The sequence below is a fragment of the Suncus etruscus genome, chromosome 1 (genome assembly GCF_024139225.1).
Source record: "Suncus etruscus isolate mSunEtr1 chromosome 1, mSunEtr1.pri.cur, whole genome shotgun sequence".
In the NCBI taxonomy this organism is placed as follows: domain Eukaryota; kingdom Metazoa; phylum Chordata; class Mammalia; order Eulipotyphla; family Soricidae; genus Suncus; species Suncus etruscus.
Genome location: NC_064848.1, coordinates 165,270,310 through 165,296,295, shown reverse-complemented (window position 1 = coordinate 165,296,295; position 25,986 = coordinate 165,270,310). Strand labels below are relative to the sequence as shown.

Below are 25,986 nucleotides of genomic sequence, written 5' to 3'. Positions count from 1 at the left end.
GGGCATTTGTCTTGCATGCAGAAGGACAGTGGTTCGAATCCAGGCATCCCATATGGTTCCCTGAGTCTGCCAGGAGTGGTTTCTGAGTGGAGCCAGGAGTAATCCCTATGCGCCTCCGGGTGTGGCCCAAAAACCAAAAAAAGAGGGGGTGGGCAGAAAGATAGCACAGTGGTGGGGCATTTGCTTTGCATGTGGCCAACCTGGGAGGGACCTGGTTCGATTTCTGACATCCCATGTGGTCCCCAGCTTGCAAGGGGAAATTTCTGAGTGCAGAGCCAAGAGTAATCCCTGAGCGCCACTGGGTGTGGCCCAAAAATCAATCAATTGATCAATAAAGATTTTTTTTTAAAAGATGTGGAGAGGCTGGGGGGAGAAGGAAAAAAAAAGACTCTTAGCACTAAGTCTCAAACTTGGGTCTCTCCAAACCTCAGTTTTGAATAAAAATCAAGAAGCAATCAGTTTCAAAATATCATTCAAAATATCAATAGCATCTTTCTGTTTTGGGACATAACCAGTAACCAGGGATCAAACCCAGGCCTCCCTCATTCAAATCCTGCACTTGAGACCTTAGATCTACCTCCCCAGCTCCAGCAATTAAATTAGCAAACACAGCAGGTGGGAGGAAAGAATAAATAAATAAATTGGCAAACATAGTACAGCATGTAAGATGCTTGCCTCTTGCCTTGCATGTGACCTTCCCAGGTTTGATTTGCTTCATCCCCTTGGTCCCCTGAGCACCACCAGGAGTAATTCTTGAGCTTAGATCCAGGAGTAAACCCCGCAGCACCTCTGGGTAAAGCCACAAACAAAAACTAATTGACAAAAGTATTTCATAATTTCTGGGATAAAATGTTTCAACATTATTTTTTTCAAAATAACAAAAATACTTATTAAAAATCCTAATATCTAGAGCCAGAGTAATAGAATAGTGGATAGGGCGTTTGCCTTGCACATGGCCAACCTGGGTTCAATCCTTGGTATTCCATATGGTCCCAGGAGCAATTTCTGAGCACAGGGCCAGGAGTAACCCCTGAGCACTGCCAGGTATGGCTATAAAAATAAATAAATAAATAAATAAATAAGTAAAAACCCTAATATCTTACTTTTATTTTTTTTATTTTTTTTTTTTTAGCTGCCCAGGGGCTCAAAAATTATGCTTTCGAAATCTCTTGATGTCGATTCCGCACGCAGAGCAACCAAGCTGCCCGGCGTGTGCCAGTCACGGCAGAAGCCCTTTTTTATATCTTACTTTTATTTGGTAACAATAAATCAAAGTAGATAAATCTGTTTAGTAGTTAATATCTGGGAATTTGTTTGTTTGTTTGGGGGTCACATGTGGTGGTGTCAGATGTGACTCCTGCCTCTGCACTCAGAAATCACTCTCAGCAGGCTCAAAAGACCAATTGGGATGCCAGGAAGAAAACCTGGATCAGCCATGTGCAAGGCAAATGACCTACTTGCTCTGCTATTGCTTCGATCCATGTCTGGATTTTTTTTTTTCTATTTGTGCCACTCCTGGAAGTGTTAGGGGCTACTTCAGGTTTCGTTTCTCAAGAGTTGCACCAAGTGGTTCTCCAGGGTTACTGGCTCTGCATTCATGAATCATTCAACAGAGTGTTGGGTAGTACTGAGCATGTGGTCAAGTCCATTAAATTTTCTCTCCATCCCTGTATCAGTATTTTGGTTTTTGTTTTGTTTTGAATGATGGTTGGTTTCCTGGCTGTACTTAGTAGTCATTCCTGGAAGTGCTTCAGGACCAAGAAGCCAGGTATCAGACCCTGGCTTCCAGAATGCAAAGAATTTTTTAAATTCAAGTCCATTAAATTGTTTCTCTAGCTCCAGAATTTTGGGCTACACACAGTGGTGTCATGGTTTATTCCCAGGTCTATATTTAAGAATCTTTCCTGGCAGTGCTTAGAGGATCATATGAAATCTGCAGATAGAACCAGGTTAACTATGTGCAAGACAAGTGCTTTAACCTCTAAACTATCTCTTTGGCCCTTCCATTTTTTTTCTTATTTATAAATATTCAAGGCTTTCAAGGAATTTACATGATGAGGGCCAGAGAGATAGCATGGAGGTAAGGCGTTTGCCTTGCATGCAGAAGGTCAGCGGTTTGAATCCCGGCATCCCATATGGTCCCCTGAGCCTGCCAGGAGCAATTTCTTTCTTTTTTTTTTTTTGGTTTTTGGGCCACACCTGGTGATGCTCAGGGGTGACTCCTGGCTGTCTGCTCAGAAATAGCTCCTGGCAGGCACGGGGGACCATATGGGACACCGGGATTGGAACCAAGCACCTTTGGTCCTAGATCGGCTGCTTGCAAGGCAAATGCCACTGTGCTATCTCTCTGGGCCCCCAGGAGCGATTTCTGAGCATAGAAGACTAACCCCTGAGCACAGTAGACTAACCCCTGAGCACTGCCTGGTGTGACCCAAAAACCAAAAAAAAAAAAGAAAGAAAGGAAGGAAGAAAGAAAGAAAGAAAGAGAGAGGGGCCGGGTAGGTGGCGCTGGAGGTAAGGTGTCTGCCTTGCAAGCGCTAGCCAAGGAAGGACCGCGGTTCGATCCCCCGGCGTCCCATATGGTCCCCCCAAGCCAGGGGCGATTTCTGAGCACATAGCCAGGAGTAACCCCTGAGCATCAAACGGGTGTGGCCCAAAAACCAAAAAAAAAAAAAAGAAAGAAAGAGAGAGAGAGAAAGAAAGAAAGAAAGAAAGAAAGAAAGAAAGAAAGAGAGAGAGAGAGAAAGAAAGAAAGAAAGAAAGAAAGAAAGAAAGAAAGAAAGAAAGAAAGAAAGAAAGAAAGAAAGAAAGAAAGAAAGAAAGAAAGAAAGAAAGAAAGAAAGAAAGAGAGAGAGAGAGAAAGAAAGAAAGAAAGAAAGAAAGAAAGAAGGAAGGAAGGAAGGAAGGAAGGAAAGAGAGAGAGAGAGAAAGAAATTTACATGAAAAAGCTTGAGGTTGTAAGTTACCAAGAGAAATATGGAAAAAATAAGTAGAAATTAACCTTATAAATAATTATTGCTAAGAGGTTTACCTAAAATTTCTTATACCATTTATATCTGCTTACCCATTTATTTCCAAAGGTTGTCTGACTGATCTGTTAATTATAGTTGTAAGTTGGCTTTCAAAAGAGGTATTAATATAATGATTATTTAGATTGAGTACTCCAAAAAAATAGAGGTTTCCCAATTTAAACAGTGACTCAAACCGGTAAACCATTTTACATACTTAGAGTACAATATACACAGCTCGCACAAGATCCAGACAATTCAATCCAAGGTCTTAGCCTAAGAAAATAAGACCACTGGTACAGCAGCTGGTAGGACACTTGTCTTACTTTTATCTAATTTGGGTTCGATTCCTGCCACTCCATATGGTCCACCAAGCACCAACAGGAGTGATTCCCGAGAGCAGAGCCAGGAAGAAGCTCTGAGCACCACTGGTTGTCTCCCAAAAGCAAAAACAAGAAAAAAAAAGTTCTTTGCCACCCAACAAGTGAGAAAAGAACAGGTAATGTGCTTCTTGCTTCCTTACATATGTGAGGCCCTGATTTCCATTCCTGGAATCACACACACACACACACACACACACACACACACACACACACACACACACACACACGAGAACGTGCATGCGCGTGCTTGCACTCACATGCCAAAAATATTACAAGCAATGAAGGCTAGGATATCATGGTCTCATGGTACTTGAGTCTCAGAATAAACAGCCTCACGACTTGCCATTGCTGGACAGAAAACATGGAACAATATTCAAATCAAAGAAAAACATTGTTTTTTGGTTAGTTGCCAACGAGATGCTTTAGTGAGCATTTTACCTGATGGCAGAAACCAAAGGCCATCAAAGCTAAGCACTGCAGGATACAGAACAGGATTAAAAGAAAATTCTTACTCAGCTCTGCTTTCTTCTTCAGGGGATTGAACCAGGGTTGGCTGTGTGCAAGGCAAGTGCCCTACTTGCTGTATTATCTAATCAGCCCCTCAGCTCTGCTCTCTTTAATATGCATATTAACAGTTTTAGCTGAGTTTAGGATTTCTTGGAAACACACTAAAACCAAAAGGGAACCTGGGGAGTGAGAAGGTGTATTGGGGATTGTTTTGTTTCACAGAGGATTTAGCTACATGAATATTTCTTGCAGTTGGTAGGTAGTCAATCAACCCACTCTGTGACCATCTAATCATTCCAGATGTCTTCAACTTTGTTATTGTTTTGGTTTTGTGGTCACACTTCTAGGAGCTACTCCCAGCTAGGTGCCTGGCCTCCTGCATTATGTAAAGCACATGTACTAGCCTTCTGAGCTATCTATCTGGCCTGTGTCCTATTAACTTCTTTGAGTGGGAGCTCCACCCAGCAGTGTTCAAGGGTTACTCCTGGCTCTGTGCTCAGGGCTTATTCCTTGTGGTGTTAGGGGAACAGATACTACCAAGAACTGAACCCAGGCCTCCAGTATGGTCTGCAAAGAATGATCTCTAGATCATAGAACTATCTGCCCAGGTCTGTCCTATTATTTTGCCTTTTTTTTTTTTTTTGCTTTTTTGTTTTGTTTTGTTTTGTTTTAGGGCCATACCTGGCAGCACTCAGGGGGAGTGAAGTGTGAGGTTTTCTTCTAGACTGGTTGATGCTGGATCTTGCTCCTAGAACAGGAAAGAGATTCCCATTCTCCTATCCCCTAGGGCAGGGAAGCAATCTGGTAATATTTGCCGCAAATAATCCACACAAACAGGAGGGTAGAAAGGCGAGAAGGTTGGACGCAGAAATCCTTTGTCAGCCTGTTTTAGCAGCTCCAAAAGGCAAGAGCCTGCCACCCACACTGCCCCAAAAGATCCTGACCTTCTAACTCAACACTTATTTATTAGGATCCGAACAGCGCCCCCCACTGGAAGATCGTAGGTGGGAAAGCAAGCAGGGAAACATTGAAGAGAAGTATTATAAAGGCCTCCATATACTTAACAGGGGGTTCACACCTAGCAGTGCTCAGGGGTTACTCCTGGCTCTGTGCTCAGAAATCGCCCCTGGCAGGCTCGGGAGACCATATGGGTTTCTGGGAATTAAACTAAGGTTCATCGGGATTGGCTGTACCGCTGTGCTATATCGCTCAAGCCCCTAGCATTCAGGGTTACTCCTGTCTTTACACTTAGAAATCACTCCTGGCAGGGTCACGAGACCCTGTGGGATGCCAGGGATCAAACCCGGGTCAACTGCGTGCAAAGCAAATGCCCTACCTGCTGTGCTATCGCTCTGGCCCCTGTCCTATTATAACTTGCTGGGGCCCTATAGCAACCAACTTTGTGATTTGGCTATCAAGATTCCTTTAGCAGTAACTTTTACCTTATGCTCCATATAAATGTTAAAAAAATAGACCAAAGATCATATTAGACAAAGACTGTCCATTCTCCAAAGCTTAATGATAAGGACAGTTTATCCTCAGGTTACCCTTCCCACAATCAAAAGCTAACCTTTACTTTGCTTAGGTTTGCAGATAAAATGGAGTGTGCTTTGGGGCTGGAGAAATATAGTACAGAGGGTAGGGCATTTGATCTACTTGCACGCAAGTCGATGTCACCCCCACTAGGCCCCAAACCACCAGGAGTGATCCCTGAGTGCAGAGGCAGGAGTAAAGCCCTGAGTGCTGATGAGTGTAGGCTCCAAAACAAAACAAAGCCCCCCCCCCCAAAATAAAATGGAGTGTGCTTTAGGGAACCAGTCCATGAGGCCAATTTGGAGGCATTGGTTTTGGGAACACACCTAGTGGTGGCATCACTCCTTGGGAACCATATGGAGTGCCGGGGATCAAAACCACATGCAGGGGCCGGAGAGATAGCACAGCAGCGTTTGCCTTGCAAGCAGCCAACCCAGGACCGAAGGTGGTTGGTTCAAATCCCAGCGTTCCATATTGTACCCCGGTGCCTGCCAGGAGCTATTTCTGAGCAGATAGCCAGGAGTAACCCCTGAGCACCGCCAGGTGTGGCCCAAAAAACAAAAACAAACAAACAAACAAACAAAAAAACATGCCAGGCAAAATGTACGCACCATACTATCTCTACCACACCTGCACAAAGGAATTTTACTGTTCATTTTGGTGTCCACTGATTTGTAGTCCACCCTTTCTTTCTTTTTTTTTTTTTTTAGTCCACCCTTTCTTTCCTGGATTTTTCCTCCTTATTAAAAGCCCTCTATAATTTTTTGTTTGTTTGTTTTAGAGCAACAATCAGCAGTGCTTAAGGGTCACTTCTGGTAGTATCAGGAATCAATCAAACCTGGCTCTCTCATATATAAAGCAAACACTCCAGCCTGTCAAACCATGTCTCTGATATAATTTAAAAGAGGTGGGGGGGGGGGAGAGATAGCACAGTAGTAGGGCATTTGCCTTGCTTGCAGCCAATCCAGGACGAACGGTGGTTCAAATCCCAGCATCCCACATGGTCCCCTGAGCCTGCCAGGTGCAATTTCTGAGCACAGAGCCAGGAGTAACTCCTGAGCACTGCCGGGTATGACCCAAAAACCAAAAGAAGGAAGGGGCTCAGGGTGATAGCACAGTGACTAGGGCCTTTGCTTTGCATACCGCCAACCTGGGTTTGATCCCAGGTATTTCATATGGCCCCCAGAGCCTGCAAGGAGTGATTTCTGAATGAAGAGCTAGGAGTAATCCCTGAGCGCAACTGAGTGGGACCCAAAAAAACAAAACAACAACAACAACAACAAAAACAAAAACAAAAACCCCATAAGAACAACGCTTGTGACTGCAGACAAGATAGTTCTTAGAAGACATGAGTGGACCAACTTTCAAAGTGCTAGATATCTGCCAATAAATATCTTTTTTTTTTTTTTTTTTTGGTTTTAAACCACAATCTGCAGTGCTCGGAGCTTACTGCTGGCTCTGTTCTCAAGGATATTTCTGTCAGGCCTTTGAGGACTATATGGGATGCAAAATTGAACCTGATTGCAAGGCAAACCCCCTACCCTTTTTTTTCTTTTGTGTGTAGAGGGTTATTTTGTTCTTGGATTACAACCAACAGTGTTCATGGTTCTGTTTTTAGAGATCATTTCTGGTAAAATTTGGGGACCAAAATAAGGATCACTAAAGTTGACTGCATGCAAGGCAATTGTCCTAAACACTGTACTATCACACCAATCCCCCTAAACTTTTTTCAGGGTTACTCCTCTCTGCGCTGAGGGGTCACTCCTGGCTATGCTCAGGGGATCATATTGGATACCAGAGATAGAACTCAGGTCGACCTCTTGCAAGGCAAACATGCACAGCAAATCCACTGTGCTATTGCACTGGCTCTTTACAGGGGTCTCTTTACCCTGATGGGCTGTCCCCTTTCCTTCCTAAGCTGACACTGGTTGCCTCTCATAGCAATGTGGGCAGGTTAGAGAAACAGAGTAGGGTAAGCCAATCAACCATGTGACCACCACCTTTGTGTCTGAATAGGGACTGTCACCTTGGGTGCACACCCAAGAGACTTCCTTCCTCTGTGTCTGGGTTCTATTTCCTTTTGGACTTGGAGCAATTTTTTAAGAATTCTCTAGGAGTGGGATTAACTGTGAACATTTATCCAAATCTGTCACCCCACCTCCATCTTCCTGCGTAACTTTACCTGATGGTAAGATCTGCCCATTTCTAGGAGGGGTCTTTGGTAGGTAACAAAAGGATTGCCTGAGGGGTTTAAAGGGATTGAGAGAGATTCAGGAAGAAGCAGGATGGAGAAAGAAGAGACAGGTTGAATGCAAGGCTGATTATGGAGCCAGTGTAAAAGGTTATGATTGAAGTCACACCTGTTGGCTAGGGCCTTGAATAAAGCTTCATGTCTCCTGAAACCTGACAGTTTGTGGATCACTTCCTCGAGGCTACCCTGAACCCTCAGACCCGCCGCTAGAAGGAAGGGGTCGCAGGTGCGTGATCCGGGCTGACAAAGAAAGGCCTCTCACCATTCCTCCATCTCACCATCATCCACAACCATCCAGAACTCAATAATTAATACCTTTTTTTACATAATGGTGCCCAACGTGGAGCTAGAACCCACGACCCTGAGATTAAGAAGAGTTTCAAGTTCTACTGACTGAGCTAGCCGGGTTTATATCCTGAAGCGCTTTTTGTTGATTCAGCTGAATTTTTCTTTTGCTCTATTTTGGATCCTTTCCATCAGCATTTTAGTTAAACACATTTTTTTTGTTAAGTATGATTGAGTGTGGTGGCCATGATTTTTGTGAATTCTGTATTTGTGTTCTTGTTACGTGTCTGTCCTTTTTGTATATTTTGTATATAGTTCTGTTTTCTAAATTTTATCTTCCCCGATTAATTCTTTCTTCCTTATCCTTCCGTCTCTCCCCCTAGTCCTTAACATTTAATTTTCAGGAATCCTTTGATCTGTGCAAATCATCTCCCTCACCTGAAACTACAAACCTTCTGATTTCGGCCTGAGGAAGAAATCCTTGGCTTTGGAGTTTTGTATCCTGTACCAAGCTGTGATCCACTTTTCCAGACTCTTCAAGTGTCTTTGGTTGAACTTTCAGAGTCTCCAGACCCCTCATCTTTACAGATTTGGCATTGGACTCTGTAGAAAATTCACCTTTTCTTATGGCTGTAATCCTATGAATTTATATTTGATATTAGACTTCTTTTGACTATTGTAATTAATGTTCTTCCCCATTTTAATGTTTAATTTTAAGAATTGATGTTATGTTACTTTAGGGTTTTTCTTTCTTAACTTTAGGTTAGTGGGTTGGATATTGCTATCAATAATTTCCTAAATGGGGGGGCCAGAGAGATAGCATGGAGATAAGGCATTTGCCTTTCACGCAGAAGGTCATTGGTTCGAATTCTGGCATCCCATATGGCCACCACCATCACCACCACCACCGAGCCTGTCAGGAGCAATTTCTGAGCGTGGAGCCAGGAATAACCCCTGAGCATTGCCGGGTGTGACCCCAAAACCAAAAAAAAAATTTGTTTTTTGTTTTTTTTTGTTTTTGGGCCACACCCGGTGGCGCTCAGGGGTTACTCCTGGCTGTCTGCTCAGAAATAGCTCCTGGCAGGCAAAGGGGACTATATGGGACACCGGGATTCGAACCAACCACCTTAGGTCCTGGATCAGCTGCTTGCAAGGCAAACACTGCTGTGCTATCTCTCTGGGCCCTCCTAAGTGAAATTTTTTTTGTTCTTGTGGGTGCCCTTCCTGCAGGGACACCAGTTAATATGTGGTTATTCTTTCTTGGAGGGAGACACAAACACAAAGACACAAAGACAGGCATGACGACAGACAAAGACAGACACAGAGACAGACAAAAGTGGGAAAAGGATTTCAGCCAAGACTGAACCCAATTCCAATTTATTGAAACTCAAGGCCCGGCTTATATATTTTTTGTGGGCATAGTTCTGCTCATACCTATAGAACAGGCGTAACAGGATCCATTAGCAAATGAGATGGAATGTGCTGATAATGAGATCTGTCTCTACTAGGTCAGGATGAACTGATAATGCAACCTATCTCCGGCAGGTGTGGTATACAAGTAAGGTGACCTTAAATGTTTTACATTTAATTCCTGAGTTTACCTGCTTTGAGCAAAGTCACAAGTATTTTTTTAACTAAGTATTCTGCCTGACCTAAGAAGCTCCCTACATGTTCTCACGGTTTTTTTGTGTGGGCGCATCATAGGAAAAATATAGTAGGTTCAAAAGGAGGTTCTCTCCTTTTTGGATGGAACCTCAAGGTTTTTTTTTTTATCTACACAGGAGGTTCTCAGCCTTAAACATTTTGTTTTGGTTTGTGACTTAAGCTCCCATCCATAAATAATTGGCCATACTTTGTACATCAATTTCGGACCTCATATGGACTTCTGCCTTCACCAAGAACTTGGATTAAGTTCAGATACCTATTGGTCATCATTACAGTTGCCCCACTCACTGAGTATGGGGATGTGCCTCCTCCTCCAAAGTAGGGGGCTAATTCAATGCCCCCAAATATGGGCTTTCTGGTCAGCCTGGACATGAATGGAAAATGTGCTTCATCCCACCTGCTACGCAACCTTTCTAGCATCTCTTCGAAGGATCTCTGTCTCCGGATTACAACTGGGTTTTTCGATTGCCTCAAGAGCTCCCCATCGCCTACTAGACCTTTGATCATTGAATTTTGGATACTCCACTTGTTCTTCCAAGGAAGAACTTTTTTGGAATTACTCATCTTGTACGTCATATATCCATCATCTCTGAAGCTTGTAATTGATTCCTTGACACATGTTTCTGGTTTTGGACACCCTGTGTGTAGGTTAGAAATTTTTTACTTTTCCCTGTGATGCACTTATGCAAACAGTCGCTATTTTCTTTTTTCTTTTTTAGTCGCTATTTTCTTATTACTTAGTTGTTCCTTCTATAATTATAGGAAATGTTACTTACTTTGTATTTTATTATTGTTGCTTTACTAAAGAAGGGAGAATTGTTATACATGAAAGCATTTCCATAAGATTATCTCTGTCTATTGTCCCACCTACTACCTTCCAGGTGGAGAGCTGTTGAGAGCCTAATAAATAGTTTGGAAGCGAGGTGCTTGGGGTCTTTTGGGACAGTTTACTAGCTGGCTCAAGGTGTTTTTGTAGCTGGTAGTAGGCTGACAAAGGACTCTGCATTCGAGCTTCTTACCCTTTTACCTTCCTGTCTGTGTAGATTATTTTCTGTGAAAATTATTACCAAGATATCTTCCCCTTCCAAGGGCATAGGGGAATGGGAATCAATTTCTCATTCTGAAAGCTCTTTGAGGATCCATCAATAACCAGTCAAGGAGTAAATGGGACCCAACACAAATCCATCAATCAATTCCTATATGTGGTGGCTTCTATGTGTTATTTTCCAGAATAAAAAGTGCAGAGAAAGGAAAATTCTTGCTTAAAAGGTGATTCAACACCTTGTGAGAACTCTGAATGCTTGAAGCCAGGTAAGAGTCTGAAATAGAAACCATCATGTTCAGATCTTAGATATTAGATAACAAATAGGACAAGTTGAGTTGTTAGAGATCAAAGCAATATGTAAACTACTAGTTATAGGACCTATAGAGGAACCCATAGCTAGAAAAGTTTGTGTTCATGGGGCCAAAGAGATAGCACAGTGGTAGGTATGTAAGCTGCCAACCCAGGACGAATGGTGGTTCAAATCTTGGCATCCCATATGGTTCCCTCTGCCTGCCAGGAGCAATTTCTGAGCACAGAGCTAGGAGTAACCCGAGTGCCTCCAGGTGTGACCCAAAAACCAAAAAAAGAAAAAAGAAAAAGAAAAAGGTTGTATTCTAGTGGCCAGAGAGATAGCATGGGGGTAGGGCGTTTGTCTTGCATGCAGAAGGACGGTGGTTCGAATCCCGGCATCCCATTTGGTCCCCCAAGCCTGCCAGGAGTGATTTCTGAGTGTAGAGCCAGGAGTAACCCTGAGCGCTGCTGGGTGTGACCCCCCAAAAAAAAGTTTGTGTTCTACTACTTATTCAATGATTTCCCATGCTTTTGGGAGAGATTGGGTAGATCTTTCATTTATGTGCTGTATTTTGTACATGTTAAATGACATATATTTTTTATTTTAGGATTTATGTCTGTAAAACTGAAGTTTTGTGTAGGCATCTTCTTTTTTTTTTGGGGGGGGTGTTTTTTAAGCTAAACTCAGCTAAACTCAGTGGCACTTCTGGATTACTTCTGGCTCTGCACTCAGAAACTGCTCCTGGCAGACCGGAGCACCAAATAGGATACTGGGGAATCAAACCTGGGTCAGTCACATGCAATATAATTGCCCTACCTGCTGTGCTATTGCTCTGCCCCCCAGGCATTTTCTTTTACATTTGTTTTATCTTTATCTGTTTTAGGACATAGGCTTTGTGTTTCCTGTTGTTACTAAGAAAAAAAATCAATAGCAGTTAATATTGGTATAGTTGACAGTGACTCTAGGCGCCAAGAAATCTAAGGCTTAGATAAAACTGTACCTCATGTGGCTGGAGAGATAACACAGCAGTAAGGCATTTGCCTTGCATGCAGCCAATTCAGGAGGGACAGTGGTTCAAATCCCTGCATCCCTTATGGTGTCCCATGCCTGCTAGGAGCAATTTCTGAGAGCAGAGTAACTCTTGAGTGCCGCCGGGTGTGACCCAAACACCAAAAAATAAAATAAAATAAAATAATAAATAAATAAGCAAAACCAAAAACAAAACTGTACCACATTGAGGAACTGAAAAGATGGCTCAAAGTGCACATACTTTTCATGTAGAAGGACTGAGTTTGAACCCTGGCATGACATGGTCCTCAGAGCACCTCCAAAAGTGATCCTCAAGCACCAAACAAGGAGTAGATCCCAGCATGGCTGGGTGATTCCCCAAAACCAAGCAAACAAGACCAAACCACATTTATGTCTTAGTTATTTCCTGATAGCTGCCACATCTTTGTGTAAACCAGAAGATTCTCTAGGACCTAACTCCTCCATATTCACCTGCTGGCTGTTGTCCATAAAGCTTTCTCTACCACTTCATGTGCCTGAACTGATTGACCCAGGCCTAAATGTGGGACTAGACCTTAGTGGCTATAGTGGGAGATACAGTCAGTCACTTAGCGAGCCATCAGTTCCATGCACAGTCCACAAGAGTCCAGCTCCAGCAGAGGATGTATCTCCAAACTTCCACTGAGTTGTCTGTCAGGAAAACAACTACAGATGACTTTGCTCCTTTCAGACCTAGTCCAGCCTCTGAATTAGTCCCTTTTAGTTCACAGTTCTCCTCTCCCACTTTTTTTGGGTGGGGAGTCACCGGCAGGAGCTCAGGGGTTACTCCTGGCACTAAGCTCAGAAATCGCTCCTGGCAGGCTCGGGGAACCATATGGGATGCCGGGATTTGAACCATCATCCTTCTGCATGCAAGGTAAACACCCTAGCTCCATGCTATCTCTCCAGCCCCACCTCTCCCACTTTTTTTTATGCGTAAAAGTGAAGTCACACCTGAGGATGTTCAGGGGCTACTCCTGACTGGGTATTCCAGGGTCACTCCCAGTGATACTCCAGTGACTGACTATATGGTTTCTGAGAACAAACCTGGGGTCCTCACATGGTAATTAGGATTCTTGGATATCTTTCTCTCTCTATCTCTCTCACCATTCTAGAAACTACAGGGCCTAAAAAAAGTTTTTTTTTCCTTCACTTCTGATTTCCCAGAGGTGCTCCCACCTACCCTTAGCAGGTTGCCTAGCACATAAGGGATGGTCAAATGCAAGAGTAAGTGATAAGGAAGAAAGGCAGGCCCTACCAGTGCCTTTCACCAGCAATAAAACAGACCCAGACAGGAGGTGTGATTGCCTTCTGGCCCAGTGCTTTCTGTTCCAGTTCCTATAGAATCACCCAGGAATGTTGTGTCACACCCATGAGTCTCCCTGGGTCTCTACAGATCATTGGTCCAGGATATTAAAATCAGACTCTAACCTCAGAAACCAGCTGTGTTTATAGGAAAAGCCACTAAAGAAGGCATGGAGCTGGCAGCAGTAAGTCCATACAATGTACCAGACCTGTTCATCCATAGCTTTAATTTGAAGAAGGGGCCAGAGTGACAGTACAGTGGGTGCTTGCCTTGCTGAAGCTGACTCAAGTTCCATCTTCAGCATTCCATAAGGTCCCCTGAGCACCCCACCCCCAGGAGTGATCTCCGGGTGTGAAGCCAGGAGTTCAGTTGTTACTGAACCCTATTAGGAGTAACCCCTGAGCAACCCAAGGATAGCTCCCAAGCGAAACAAAAACAAGAGAAGTAAATTAAAGAAGGTTTTAGCAGCACTTCCATCTTAGAAATGAAGAAACTGTGATACAGGCAACTGCATGGTACTTTCCATAGTGGCAGAACCTGGATAATGAGGTGGAAACAACAGAACTTCAGGCTGTGCTCTTAAAAAAATTTTTTTTTAAATGTAAGTAGCATTGATTTAAAACGTCATTATGTGGGTCAGCAGATATGGCATTTGCCTTACATGCAGATGAGCAAATTCAATACCCAGCATCCCATATGACCCTCCCACCCCCATCAGGAATGACGTTTTTTGTTTTGTTTTGTTTTGTTGGTTTTTGGGCCACACCCGTGATGCTCAAAGGTTACTCCTGGCTATGCGTTCAGAAGTCGCTCCTGGCTTGGGGGACCATATGGGACACGGGGGGATCGAACCTCGGTCCATCCAAGGCTAGCGCAGGCAAGGCAGGCTTACCTCTAGTGCCACCTCCTGGCCCCAGGAATGACCCTTAAGCACATGTGAGAGCCCAGAACACCTGCGGGTGTGATCCAAAAAGCAAAAAACTAAAACAAAACTACATGTCGCTTTGTGTCCCTTAATATTTCAATCTACTACAGATCATATGTATTGCCATAATCCGAATGGGCTAGAAGCCACATGGTCTAGGTGGGTAGCAGGCTCCATCATGCAGAATCAATCGGGTCATCACACTTCATAACTTTTGCACCGTGAATAGCAGGGAAGGACTCCGCAGAGCAGGCCAACAATGTTATTCTTCAGCTCCGTAACGGGGTGCGTTTTTGACCTGGGCAAGCACTGTCATAACAAGCTAAGCCCCGTGTTTATGTCTCTGTATGTCTCTGGAGCTTAAAGTTGCTGTGTCCTGCTTCAAACCCCGCTTCGAAAAGCTATGATTAAAGAAAAACAAAAACAAAACAAAACAAAAAGAAAGAAAGAAAGAAAGAAAAGAAAGAAAGAAAGAAAGAAGAAAGAAAGAAAGAAAGAAAGACAGACAGACAGAAAGAAAGAAAGAAAGAAAGAGAAAGAAAGAAAGAAAGAAAGAAAGAAAGAAAGAAAGAAAGAAAGAAAGAAAGAAAGAAAGAAAGAAAGAAAGAAAGAAAGAAAGAAAGAAAGAAAGAAAGAAAGAAAGAAAGAAAGAAAGAAAGAAAGAAAGAAAGAAAGAAAGAAAGAAAGAAAGAAAGAAAAGCTATGATTGCAAAACGTGCTCATTGGAGCCATTCATCCAGACATCACCTCTGATGAAAAAAATCAGCTCAGATTATTTTATATATTTTTGTTTAGCAGGTTAAAGTTTTTTTTAAATAAAGATATTATTTACAGTTGCGCGGGGGGGGGGGCGCGAAAAATGTTTTCTTCTTCCAAGGGGGGCATGACAGAAAATAATTGAGAACCAATGCGCCAGGATAAATAAGCCCCAGAACCAAGTGATCTTCCAAGCGGGACCATTACTTGCTCTGGGCCCTGGAGCCCCATCTGCAGAACGGAAATGTCTCCAGAGGGCTCGGCCAGGTATGTAGTAGGAACTTTGGGTGAAGAAGGCCCCCCCAGCGGAGAGCCCAATAGCAGGAAGCGATCGATGGCTGTTAATGATTTCTCTGCCTGGGACTGAGTGTCGTGGGGCTGCGGGGCGGTCCTGTAGCCGTAGGCAGGCGAGGTCACTCCGTGGGGCGGGGAGACGGGGCCTTGAACCGCCCCTGCAGGCCAGGCCTTGGTGTCGAGGAGGGGCCGGACTGTCCAGGCCCCGCCCCGGCCCGCCCAGCAGGCCTTCAAGAGGGAGCCGGGGCGCAGACGCTGCGCTGTCTTCCGACTCCCCCGGATCCAGGCGCTCGGGCACTTGCATGGAGGGGCCCGCGGCTTCCCCCGGGCCCCGCGTCCCCAGGGCGGTGTCCCGCGTGCTGTGGCAGGGCCCCGTGGAGCCGCTCGTCTTCCTCGCCAACTTCGCCTTGGTCCTGCAGGGCCCGCTCACCACGCGGTACCTCTGGCACCGCTTCAGTGACGACCTGGGCTACAATGGCACCCGCGACCGGGGCAGCTGCAGCAACCAGAGCTCGGACCCCACGCAGCAGGTTGCGGGGTCGGGGGAATGGTGGGCTGGCGGGGAAGCGGCCTGGTGGGTGGGCCCAGAACTAAAGGCCCTGGGGACCCGCGGAGGGATTGGGGGCCTCCCCTAAGGGGCCTAGGGATATTGGGAGGTGGGTAGGGCCACTCGGAATCCGAGAATCTGAGCCAGTGTTTGATGGGGGTCGGGGGGAGTTGGGGGGGTGTCCCTAAAGTTGCCCTAGATCAGGACCCTGTGTCCCTTTTGGCTGAGAAATGCAGCAGGGGTGAACGCTGCCAGAAATAACTCGGATGCATGAAACTGCTGGTTGGGTTGGAGTTAAATTTTGGCTACTGAACTTTCAGAAAGTTTTTTTATTGTGCCAAACTTTTTTTTTTTTCTCCTATAGCCTCCCATTCAGTTATGCAACCTCATAATGGTTCTCCACACACAGTGTGAGAAGCTAAGGCAGTGTGGGATTCCAAGAGGTAGTACATAGTTAAAGCATTTATCATGCACACAGCTGACACATCCCACTGCTATCCCCATCCTCAAGGGGTATGACCCCTATCTAGTATCATCTCAATCTCTCTCTCTCTCTTTCTGTCACACACACACACACACACACACACACACACACACACACACACACACAAATCTAGGTAGGTTTACATTCAGAAAAGCCTTAAGGACTTAGGCCATAGACAAAGTTAGGATACGGGTTATTGAACCGTTTTCATGAAACACCCCTAGTGTTAACTTTAGAGAATACTTATACCAAGATTCTCTATGTTGAGGGCTCCAGAGAAAGTGTCTCTGTCCCAGAATGGTTGTGATTCGCAGGATGGGCAACTTAGAGGGAGTTCCTACTATCCCCTCATCAAACTTTTGTACCTGCAGAAAGTGGAGACCCTTACCTCCCACTGGACCCTCTACATGAATCTGGGCGGCTTCCTCGTGGGGCTCTTCACCTCCACGCTGCTGGGTGCCTGGAGTGACCGTGTGGGGCGCCGCCCACTGCTCATACTGGCTTCCTTTGGCCTGCTGCTTCAGGCCCTGCTGTCCATCCTGGTGGTGCTGCTGCAGCTCCATGTTGGCTACTTGGTGCTGGGCCGCATCATTTGTGCCCTTCTTGGTGACTTCGGTGGCCTCCTGGCTGCTAGCTTCGCCTCCGTGGCTGATGTCAGCTCCAGCCGCACCCGCACCATTCGCATGGCCCTGATGGAAGCGTGCATCGGGGTGGCCGGGATGCTTGCAAGCCTGCTTGGAGGCCATGGGTTCAAGGCACAGGATTATGCCAACCCCTTCTGGCTTGCCTTGGCCTTGCTGATTGTAATGACTCTCTATGCAGCATTCTGCTTTGCTGAGACAGTGAAGGAGCCCACACCAGCCCGGCTTTTCACACTCGATCACCACCGATCCATTGTCCATCTATACATGACTCCAGCCCCCAGCAAGTCCAGGAAGCACTTGGCCCTGTACTCACTGGCCATCTTTGTGGTGATCACGGTGCACTTTGGTGCACAAGACATCCTGACCGTATATGAGCTGAGTGCACCCCTTTGCTGGGACTCCATGCTGATTGGTTATGGTTCTGCGGCACATCATGTCACCTACCTCACCAGCCTGGCGGGCCTGCGACTTCTTCAGTGCTTCCTGGCTGACACCTGGATAGCTGAAATTGGCCTGACCTTCAACATCTTGGGGATGGTGGTCTTTGCTTTTGCCACAATCACTCCCCTCATGTTCACAGGTAAAGTGTGAGCTCGGAAACTATTGGAGCTAACCACTTGCTGCCCATGCATGGGGTTTGTGCCTTTACCTTTGGGAATATCATTATACAGTCTGCACTGGAGGACAATCCATTAAAACCCTCATAAAGAGGCTGGAGTGGTGGCGCAAGTGGTAAGGCATCTACCTTGCCTGCACTAGCCTAGGATGGACCTCGGTTCGATCCTCCAGCATCCCATATGGTCCCCCAAGCCAGGAACAATTTCTGAGTGCATAGCCAGGAGTAAACCCTGAGCGTCACCCTCATAAAAATGCCATCTTTGAGGACAGAGTGGTAGTATAGCAGGTAGATAAGGTGCTTGCCTCACATGTGGCTGACCCCAGTTTAATCCCCTGCACCCTATATGACCACTGCTAAGAGTGATCCCTGAGTACAGAGCCTTGAGCACTGTCAGGTGTGGTCCAACAACAAAGCTGCCTGTTACAGAGAAAATATGGACCTTCTATAGTCAAAGTCATTAATCTGCATTATCACTCATACATATTAGTAAGAGAGCAAAAGACACAAGTATGGCTCATACACTAATAGCTTCACTCCTTGGCCTTCCCTACTGTGTGTTCAGGATGTCCTTAAGCAAAGTCCGTGTCATTAATGCCTAATACTTTTCGATAAGCATGTAGGACCTCCCTCAAATATCCTTGGTCAGCTTCTTTTTGTTTATTTCCTGTTTGTTTTTGGTTTGGGGGCCGCACTGGCAGGCTTACCTCTAACTTTACTCAGAGATCACTTCTGGCAGTAACAAGGATCAAACCTGAGTTGGTTGCATATTAAAGGTCTTAAACTCTGTACTATCTCTCCAGTGGAGTTTTGACAGTACCCATCTTCTCAAACCACAGCTCTCAAATCCCTGCTTGCTTTTAGTTCTTCATTTTCTTTGATGGGAAGAGGGAGGGGTATGGGGTAGAGAGAATATAATAAAGTTAACAATTTTTTTTTTGCCTTTGGGCCACACCCAGCAGTACTGAGCTTCCTCTTGTCCTGAGATCAGGCTGGGTTGGGGGACCATAGGAGGTACTGGAGATTGTAGCCAGGTCAGCCCTGTGCAAGTCAAGTACCCTACCTGAAATACTCTCTTATGCCCCCCCAAATTACAGATTTCTTAACTGCTTCCTTGGATAGAGAAGCTGAAAGGGACCCTTCTATACTTCCAGGCAAACCACCACTCCCAATAGACACAGCTAAGGTGTAAGCAGAGCTGAGGTCTCATTGCAGATGCCCAGAGGGGCCTGACTGTCTCCCTTCCTATTTCCAGTGTCAGTGGGCCTACCATGGCCCTCTCTTTCTCTCAATCACCTACCTCCAGGCTTATGTTGCCACCTCTTCTGCCTCCTTGCTGTCTGGGTCGGCTCTGCCCCCACTTCCCTCCCTCCCAAATGGGCTCTTGTGTTGGTATGGAAGGCCTGACCATCTGACATCCCCCCAATACAAGTTCCTGAGCTTAATCCCTTCTATAGAGTTCTTTTGTGAATAAGGCAATGTTTTTAGGGTATAGGGACTCAGAATTGATATACTGAGGGTACAAGACACTCTAGCCTGCTTCATCCCAGACCATGCTATGAGGAAGTCTTCATTACCTTTTTATAGACAGGTAGTCCCCAGGAAGGGAGGGACTAGAGTGTCCATAGCCTCAGTGATGGTGACAGATTTTGTATTTTTTGTTGTTTGGGGAGGTGTTGTTTTTCTTTTTTTGGTTTTTGGGTCAAACCCCGCAGCGCTCAGGGGTCACTTCTGGCTCCAGGCTCAGAAATCGCTCCTGACAGGCTCGGGGGACCATATGGGATTTGAACCACCACCTTCTGCACATAAGGCAAAAGTCTTATCTCCATGCTATCTCTCCAGCCCCAGGGTATTTTTTTATGAGCCTCACCTGGCAGTGCTCAGGGTTTATTTACTCCTGGCTTTGCACTCAGGGTTCACTCCTGGCAATGTTTGGGGAACCATATAAGATGCCAGGAATCGAACCTGGTCAACCATGTGTAAGGCAAACCCATCCCCACTCTGGCCCTGATGGTGGCCATCATCATTGAACTCAAGGCTGTCTCCCAAGCCCAGGCTAATTTTCTGTAACCCACTGACAAAGGGCTTAGTGTGTGAGTGACAAGACATGATGGTGGGAACAAATCTGTTTTATGACAAGTGGGGGCCTTGCAGAGGGTGATCTCCATTCTCCTGGGTCATTATCTCCTTGCTTCCTGAGTCCACCTGGAGAACAACTCACAGAATGCACAGGATCTCCAGTCTCTCAGCCCCATTTCATCCCCATTTCCCTAAGGTTTTGTTTTCTTCCCACAGGTTATGGGCTCCTCTTCCTGTCCTTGGTCATCACACCAATTATGCGGGCGAAACTCTCCAAGATGGTGAGCAAGTCAGACCACGGTGAGTGTCAGGAGTGATGTGGTGGGCCGGAGAGATAGCATGGAGGTAAGGCGTTTGCCTTTCATGCAGAAGGTCATCGGTTCGAATCCCGGCGTCCCATATGGTCCCCTGTGCCTGCCAGGAGCAATTTCTGAGCACGGAGCCAGGAAAAACCCCTGAGCACTGCCGGGTGTGACCCAAAAACCACAAAAAAAAAAAGGAGTGATGTGGTGATTGGGTTCCTCATGCTCAGGGCAGTGGGCAGTTTTGAGCCAGGCCAGCCCTTCCCACCATGGAGAAGAAAGTGGCCACAACAGGTGCATGGCCATCAGAATGCCCATGTTAGATCTGTACATTCCAGCTGGACGTTGCTATTGGCGGAGCCTGATTTTGCTTTTCTGGCTCACACAAGCGAAGACTTCTGCTCTCCAGGCAGCGCTTTTTCCATCTGTGAGATGGATATGATGAGGCTGGTGTTCCCTGCTATCATGGTCCTCTATGTTTATAAGCCTGGGAAATAGGAGTAACCTTGGGGTGTAGGTTCATTACACTGGCAGAAGAAGCAGAGTGCCAGGGGCCGGGGAAATAGCACAGCGATAGGGCATTTGCCTTGTACACGGCCAATCAGGGACAGACCCGGGTTCAATTCCAGGCATCCCAAAGGGTCCCCCAAGCCCTCCAGGAGCAATTTCTGAGTGCAGAGCCAAGAGTAACCCCTGAGAGCCTCTGGGTGTGGCTGCAAAACCAAAACCAAAACAAACAAGCAAAAAAAGAATCAGAATGCCAGTGTACTAGCACTGACTGTATGCAAACCCAGGTTTGCCTTTTTAAAATTATTATTATTGGGTGGAGGGCATGGGCCATACTTAGTGAGTCTCTGGGCCTATAGCTGACTCTCTGCTCAGGGATTACTCCTGTCAGTGCTCCAGGGTCCATATGAGGTGTCGGTGATCAAATTGGGGTCAGCGTCATGCAAGGCAAGTGCCCAAGCCCCTGTACCATCTTGCTGGCCTTTCCTTTCTTCAGGCAGTAACCCTAGGGATCCAGACTTTAGTTCTGTGTTTGTCACCCATTCACCCATGGGCTGTTTGTGAACAGTCACTTTTCTGCTTTTCCTCATCTATAATATGGTTGATCTCTCTCTCCTTCTCCCTCCCTCCTTCCCTCTCCCACTCTTTTTACTCTCCCTCAACCTCCCTCTCTGCCCTGATAGCCCATCATGGGTTCTGTTGTCTTTGGGATCCTTGTATCTTGAGTCATTCAGTTATAGAAGCAGGAGAAAAGAACAAATAGCAGCACTTATTATCTAGTTACTTCCCAAGGGTCTGGCCCTTTGGTTGGTTCTGTACATGCCAGCTAACGTTGCTAAGAACTTCTAAAATAGAAACTGTCTTGGCCAGAGTGATAGAACAGCAGTAGGGCTTTTGCCTTGCATGGAGCTGACCCAGGACAGACCTGGGTTATATTCCCACCATTCCATATAGTCCCCTGAGCCTGTCAGGAGTGATTTCTGAGTGCAGAGCCAGGATAACCCTGAGTGCAACCAGATGTGGCCTAAACAAAAAGAAAAGAAAAGAAAAAGAAACTCTTTATTTAGCATAACAAGGAGAGAAACCTAAAGGATCAGCCATCACTGATGGCTAGTTAAGTGTTAGAATGGGTATTAACCTGGCAATTAATCCCAAACGGGGTATTCCACAGCAGATAAACCAAAAACCTATTAGGATTTTTTTTTTTGGGTCACGCCCAGCAGCGCTCAGGGGTTCCTCCTGGCTCTATGCTCAGAAATCGCTCCTGGCAGGCTCGGGGGACCATATGGGATGCTGGGATTCGAACCACCATTTTCTGCATGCAAGGTAATTGCCCTACCTCCATGCTGTCTCTCCGGTCCCCCTATTAGGATTTTTGTTTGTTTGGGGCCATACCTACTAGTGCTCAGAGACTCCTCCTGACTTGATGTTGGGATTCACTATCAGTGTTGCATGAGGTGCTGAGTAGCATGGGGAACCATGGGGTGCTGAGCATTGAATCCAGACCTCCCACATGCAAAACCATGCTCTTTCCCTCTGTGCTAGTTCTCCAACCTAATATTGTAATGTCCATTGAATAGCAGCTAACTTGCTTGCTTTGGTCTCTCTTTTCTCCCTTCTCGTTTTCTGTTTTTCTCTCACTTGTTTTTATTTATTTGTTTGTTTGTGTTTTATTCTGACCTCCCCCATGGTGCAGGGGGCCACCAGAGCTATATATCTAATGATGCTTGGGAGTCCATGATGTACCCGGGATTAAACCCTGTGGCTTCCGGATCTTTGTTCCAGCCCCTCTCATTACCTCCCCAACTTCTAGCCATCACTCATAAGTCCCACAAGCCAGGAGTGTTCCATTCCTGATCCCCAGCACCTCACAGCAGGTGCTGCAGTACTATTTACAGGTAAGGAAGGTAAGGTTCGGGGAGGGTAGGTAGCATGGCCACACAATTGTGAAGTGATGGTACAGGATTTGAACCTGGATCTTTTCCACTTCAGCATGTTGGTTTCTTCACAGGTGCTCTCTTTTCGGCTGTGGCCTGTGTGAATGGCTTGGCCATGCTGATGGCCTCCGGCATTTTCAACTCGCTCTACCCAGCCACCCTGAACTTCATGAAGGGCTTTCCCTTCCTCCTAGGAGCTGGCCTTCTCGTCATCCCAGCTGTTCTGATTGGGTAATGTGGATCTCTGAACTTCAGCTCATAAAGGAACCCTTCTCCCCTAAAGAAATCCTCACTCCCACCTCCCCAGACCCCCGTCCTGGCCTTATCACACCTCTCTTCTTGCAAACAGTTGCTGACCCTCTGTGAGCCATTTCCCAGGGGAAGCAAAGGACTGAGTGTAGGAAGAAGCAAACCTACACTGTCTCTTTTAGACGCCTCCACTTACCTCCAGCCCCTCAGTCCTATGTGCTCCATCTGACAGATGGAATACTGGAGGCAGAAATGGAAAACTCCTTCTTAGCTATGGCTGCTGGCATAGGGTTAGGCCAGACCCCTGACTTCTCCCCATAGCCTTAGAGTCATTTGGTAGAACTGTCTCTGAGCCCCATCTTTTTTTTTTGTTTGTTTTTTGGGGGGCCACACCCGTTTGTTGCTCAGGGGTTACTCCTGGCTAAGTGCTCAGAAATTGCCCCTGGTTTGGGGGGACCATATGGGACGCTGGGGGATCGAACCGTGGTCCTTCCTTGGCTAGCATTTGCAAGGCAGACACCTTACCTCTAGCGCCACCTCTCTAGCCCCGAGCCCCATCTTGTACCTTTCTCCACCCTAGAAAAGCCGTGTCACTTCCTAAGGAGTAGAGGGTGTCATCCCTATTCCACACTATGTTATATCTGAACTCTCTCTTTGCTCTCTTATAGGATTCTGGAAAAGGCTCCTGACTTTCAGCAAATTCCTTAAGAACCCCTGATCTTCCTGGGTTAGGGGACAGCGGATAAGAAGAGCAAAGTGTGCCCAAACCAAGTGGAAGTCCACACTCATGACCTGCATAACTCCCTGTATGCCTGGAACTATGCTTATTTTGAGCACAGTTAAGTCAGATCAAGACCAGACCAGACCAGACCACCACATCTTCAGCTGCACCAGCCTGACATTCCAGAATCTAAGATTGAAGCCTGAACAGGCAGCGGGGAGTCTCTGGGTAGAGAGGTGTCCCTTATATGCATCAGGGAGGAAGGGATCCCAATGAGGCAATGTTCTGGGGGAAGCCCAAAGCTGGGGTTTCTACTTCCAGCCAGAACTGCCACGGTTTGTCACTCCTTAACAAACATGGGCACCACCTCATGTCCCCCCAGATGGACAGTCTTGGGGAAGGAAAGAACAGGGGGGATCCTGCTGCCCCCTAGTGGAAGACTGGGAGGGAGAATTTATTCTTGTGTAGGGCCTACCCACCCCTATGCAAGCAGTGCCAATCATTCTAATAAATCGACATGACCACAGAAACAAGCCTTCTGGACCCCCTGTATGGGCTGCAGGCCTGGTGTTTTGTCTGGTCTGTGATGCAGAGTTGGACAGGAGGACCTGAGCATAGGTGCTGAATGTGGCCCAGCCTACTCCATGTCTGTGTCCACTGGAAGAGAAGGACTCACAGCCTTCCATTAGGCCTGTGCAGAATCTGGCAAGTCAGAGGTAAAAGATCAAAGGTCAGATTCCTGAAGAGACAGGGCTTCCAACTTATACCAGTGCCAGCAAAATCTGTGTTTGTGACCACTTGACACCCCACCCCAACCCACCCCCAGCTGTCACTGGGCAGTAAAACATAGAGCTGAGCTCAGACCTGTGCCTTTGGTGATCAACAAGAACTTAGGTACAGGCCCATTTTTCCTTTGTGATACAGGGCCCCAGCTCCAGGAAATGCGGGGCTCATTTCTGAAGGTTTGAGGCTGAAAGAGCACTGGATTTAATATTAGGCTCTGGCTTTGAGAAGTGTTTTAAACCTCCAAGAAGATCCCAATCAGCAGCCCTCAACTCTTCAAACAGAAACCAGACACAGGAAACTATCCCTGCCAGCAAACTGGGGTTGTGTGGTGAATTCTACAGACTGGGCTGTTTTCAGGTTCCTGTACCTATTCCCAGGTGGCGAAGGCCAGAAAGACTCATTAGGGTATTCTGGACACTGCTTTAGGCTCACCCTGCCAGTCGGACACTATAGGAGTGGAATTTGGGGGTGGGGGGGAGTTTGGGCCATACCTGGGAGGCCAGAGAGATAGATGGAGGTAGGGTATTTGCCTTGCATGCAGAAGGACAGTGGTTCAAATCCTGGCATCCCATTGGTCCCCTGAGCCTGCCAGGAGCGATTTTTGAGCGCAGAGCCAGGAGTAACCCCTGAGCACTGTCGGGCGTGACCCAAAAACCAAAACCAAAAAAAAAAATAATTACCCCTGGCTTGGGGGACCATATGGGACACCATGGTCTGCCCTAGGCTAGTGCATGCAAGGCAGATGCCTTATGCCCTGCTCCGGTCCCAGCTGTAGAATTTTTGCTTACTTTTTAGGGTTTTTGCGGGAGTTCATACTCAGTGATCTTCAGGGGCTACTACCGGCTCTGGAATCTCTCCTAGCTGTCCCAGCGGACCATGAGGTGCTGGGAGTAGAACCCCCAGCTCTTGGATGCAAATCATATGCTCAGCACATTGAGCTTTCTGGCCTCAGGAGCTAATCTGATTCTTCCTGTCACATACATTTTAGAACAAGCTACCTCTTTTCTTGGAGCTGAAGGGAGGGTTAGTGATTGAGGCTGAAGTTTTCTCAGAAGTACCCTAAACAGTTATGGTTTTGTTTGGGAGATGGTGAGTAAGAGATGTTTATGTTCCAGGAATCAAAACTGGGTTTCCTACATTCCTATCCCACTGGAGCCTTCCTAGCCACCTATCTCCCTGAGCCCCTGGTCTGTTTTGGGGGGATTGGATTTTGAGGCCACACCCCAGCAACACTCGGGTTACTCTTCACTCTGCACTCAGAACTTAATCCTGGCAGGCTCATGGGACCATATGGAATGCCAGGGGTGGAACCTGAGTTGGCTGCATGCAAGGCATATTGCCCTACCCACTGTGCTATCGCTCCAGGATACCCTGGGCTGTTTTTGACCCTTGACGCTCAGTGCAGTGATGCAGGCTAGGGACCTTACTCAGCCTTACTCAGGGTTGGGGGGAACTTGGCCCAGAGTATATGCCACAGGGGAAATGAACTTCACAACTGTCTGAGGGGCAGATGAGGGCCAAGTGGTCACAGCCTGAACAACATCACTGTAAGGAAGACTTTCTGAATGCTAGCCTGGACTAGGGCATGGACAATCCACTTTGTCCACCATGGTGGGGCTGGAGGTGGGCAGGGCCAGCTTAAAGTCCAGTTGGTGGTTAGCAGAGGAGGGAGGCATTCACATTTGGATAAAAAAAAAACTGGCTGTTGGGGCCGGAGCAGTGGTGCAAGCAGTAGGACATATGCCTTGCATGTGTTGACCTAGGACGGACTGTGGTTTCATCCCTGCACCTTCCATATGGTCCCCCAAGCCAGAAGC

General features: G+C 46.5%; 2 protein-coding genes and 1 pseudogene across 2 annotated transcripts in view; 2 read left to right on the top strand and 1 right to left on the bottom strand.

Moving 5' to 3' along the window:
- PIGS (phosphatidylinositol glycan anchor biosynthesis class S) overlaps positions 1 to 25,986 on the top strand; it is a 1,033,024-nt gene that overhangs the window by 211,051 nt on the left and 795,987 nt on the right. The gene's annotated exons all lie outside the window — the stretch shown is intronic.
- On the bottom strand, positions 1,046 to 1,239 carry LOC126032807 (uncharacterized; annotated as a pseudogene).
- Positions 15,550 to 23,397, top strand: SLC46A1 (solute carrier family 46 member 1). The gene is made up of 5 exons (XM_049772051.1): positions 15,550 to 15,827; positions 16,700 to 17,552; positions 19,884 to 19,967; positions 22,488 to 22,644; positions 23,331 to 23,397. The coding sequence occupies exons 1-5, from the start codon at positions 15,600 to 15,602 to the stop codon at positions 23,368 to 23,370; spliced, it is 1,362 nt and encodes a 453-aa protein (XP_049628008.1). The 5' UTR covers positions 15,550 to 15,599; the 3' UTR covers positions 23,371 to 23,397.

Bases quoted from the DNA above. Each gene is read 5' to 3' on its own strand.
- SLC46A1 (XM_049772051.1), top strand. From the start codon at position 15,600: ATGGAGGGGCCCGCGGCTTCCCCCGGGCCCCGCGTCCCCAGGGCGGTG. The intron at 15,828-16,699 runs GTTGCGGGGTCG...TTGTACCTGCAG, and splicing joins GCTCGGACCCCACGCAGCAG to AAAGTGGAGACCCTTACCTC. The intron at 17,553-19,883 runs GTAAAGTGTGAG...TTCTTCCCACAG, and splicing joins CACTCCCCTCATGTTCACAG to GTTATGGGCTCCTCTTCCTG.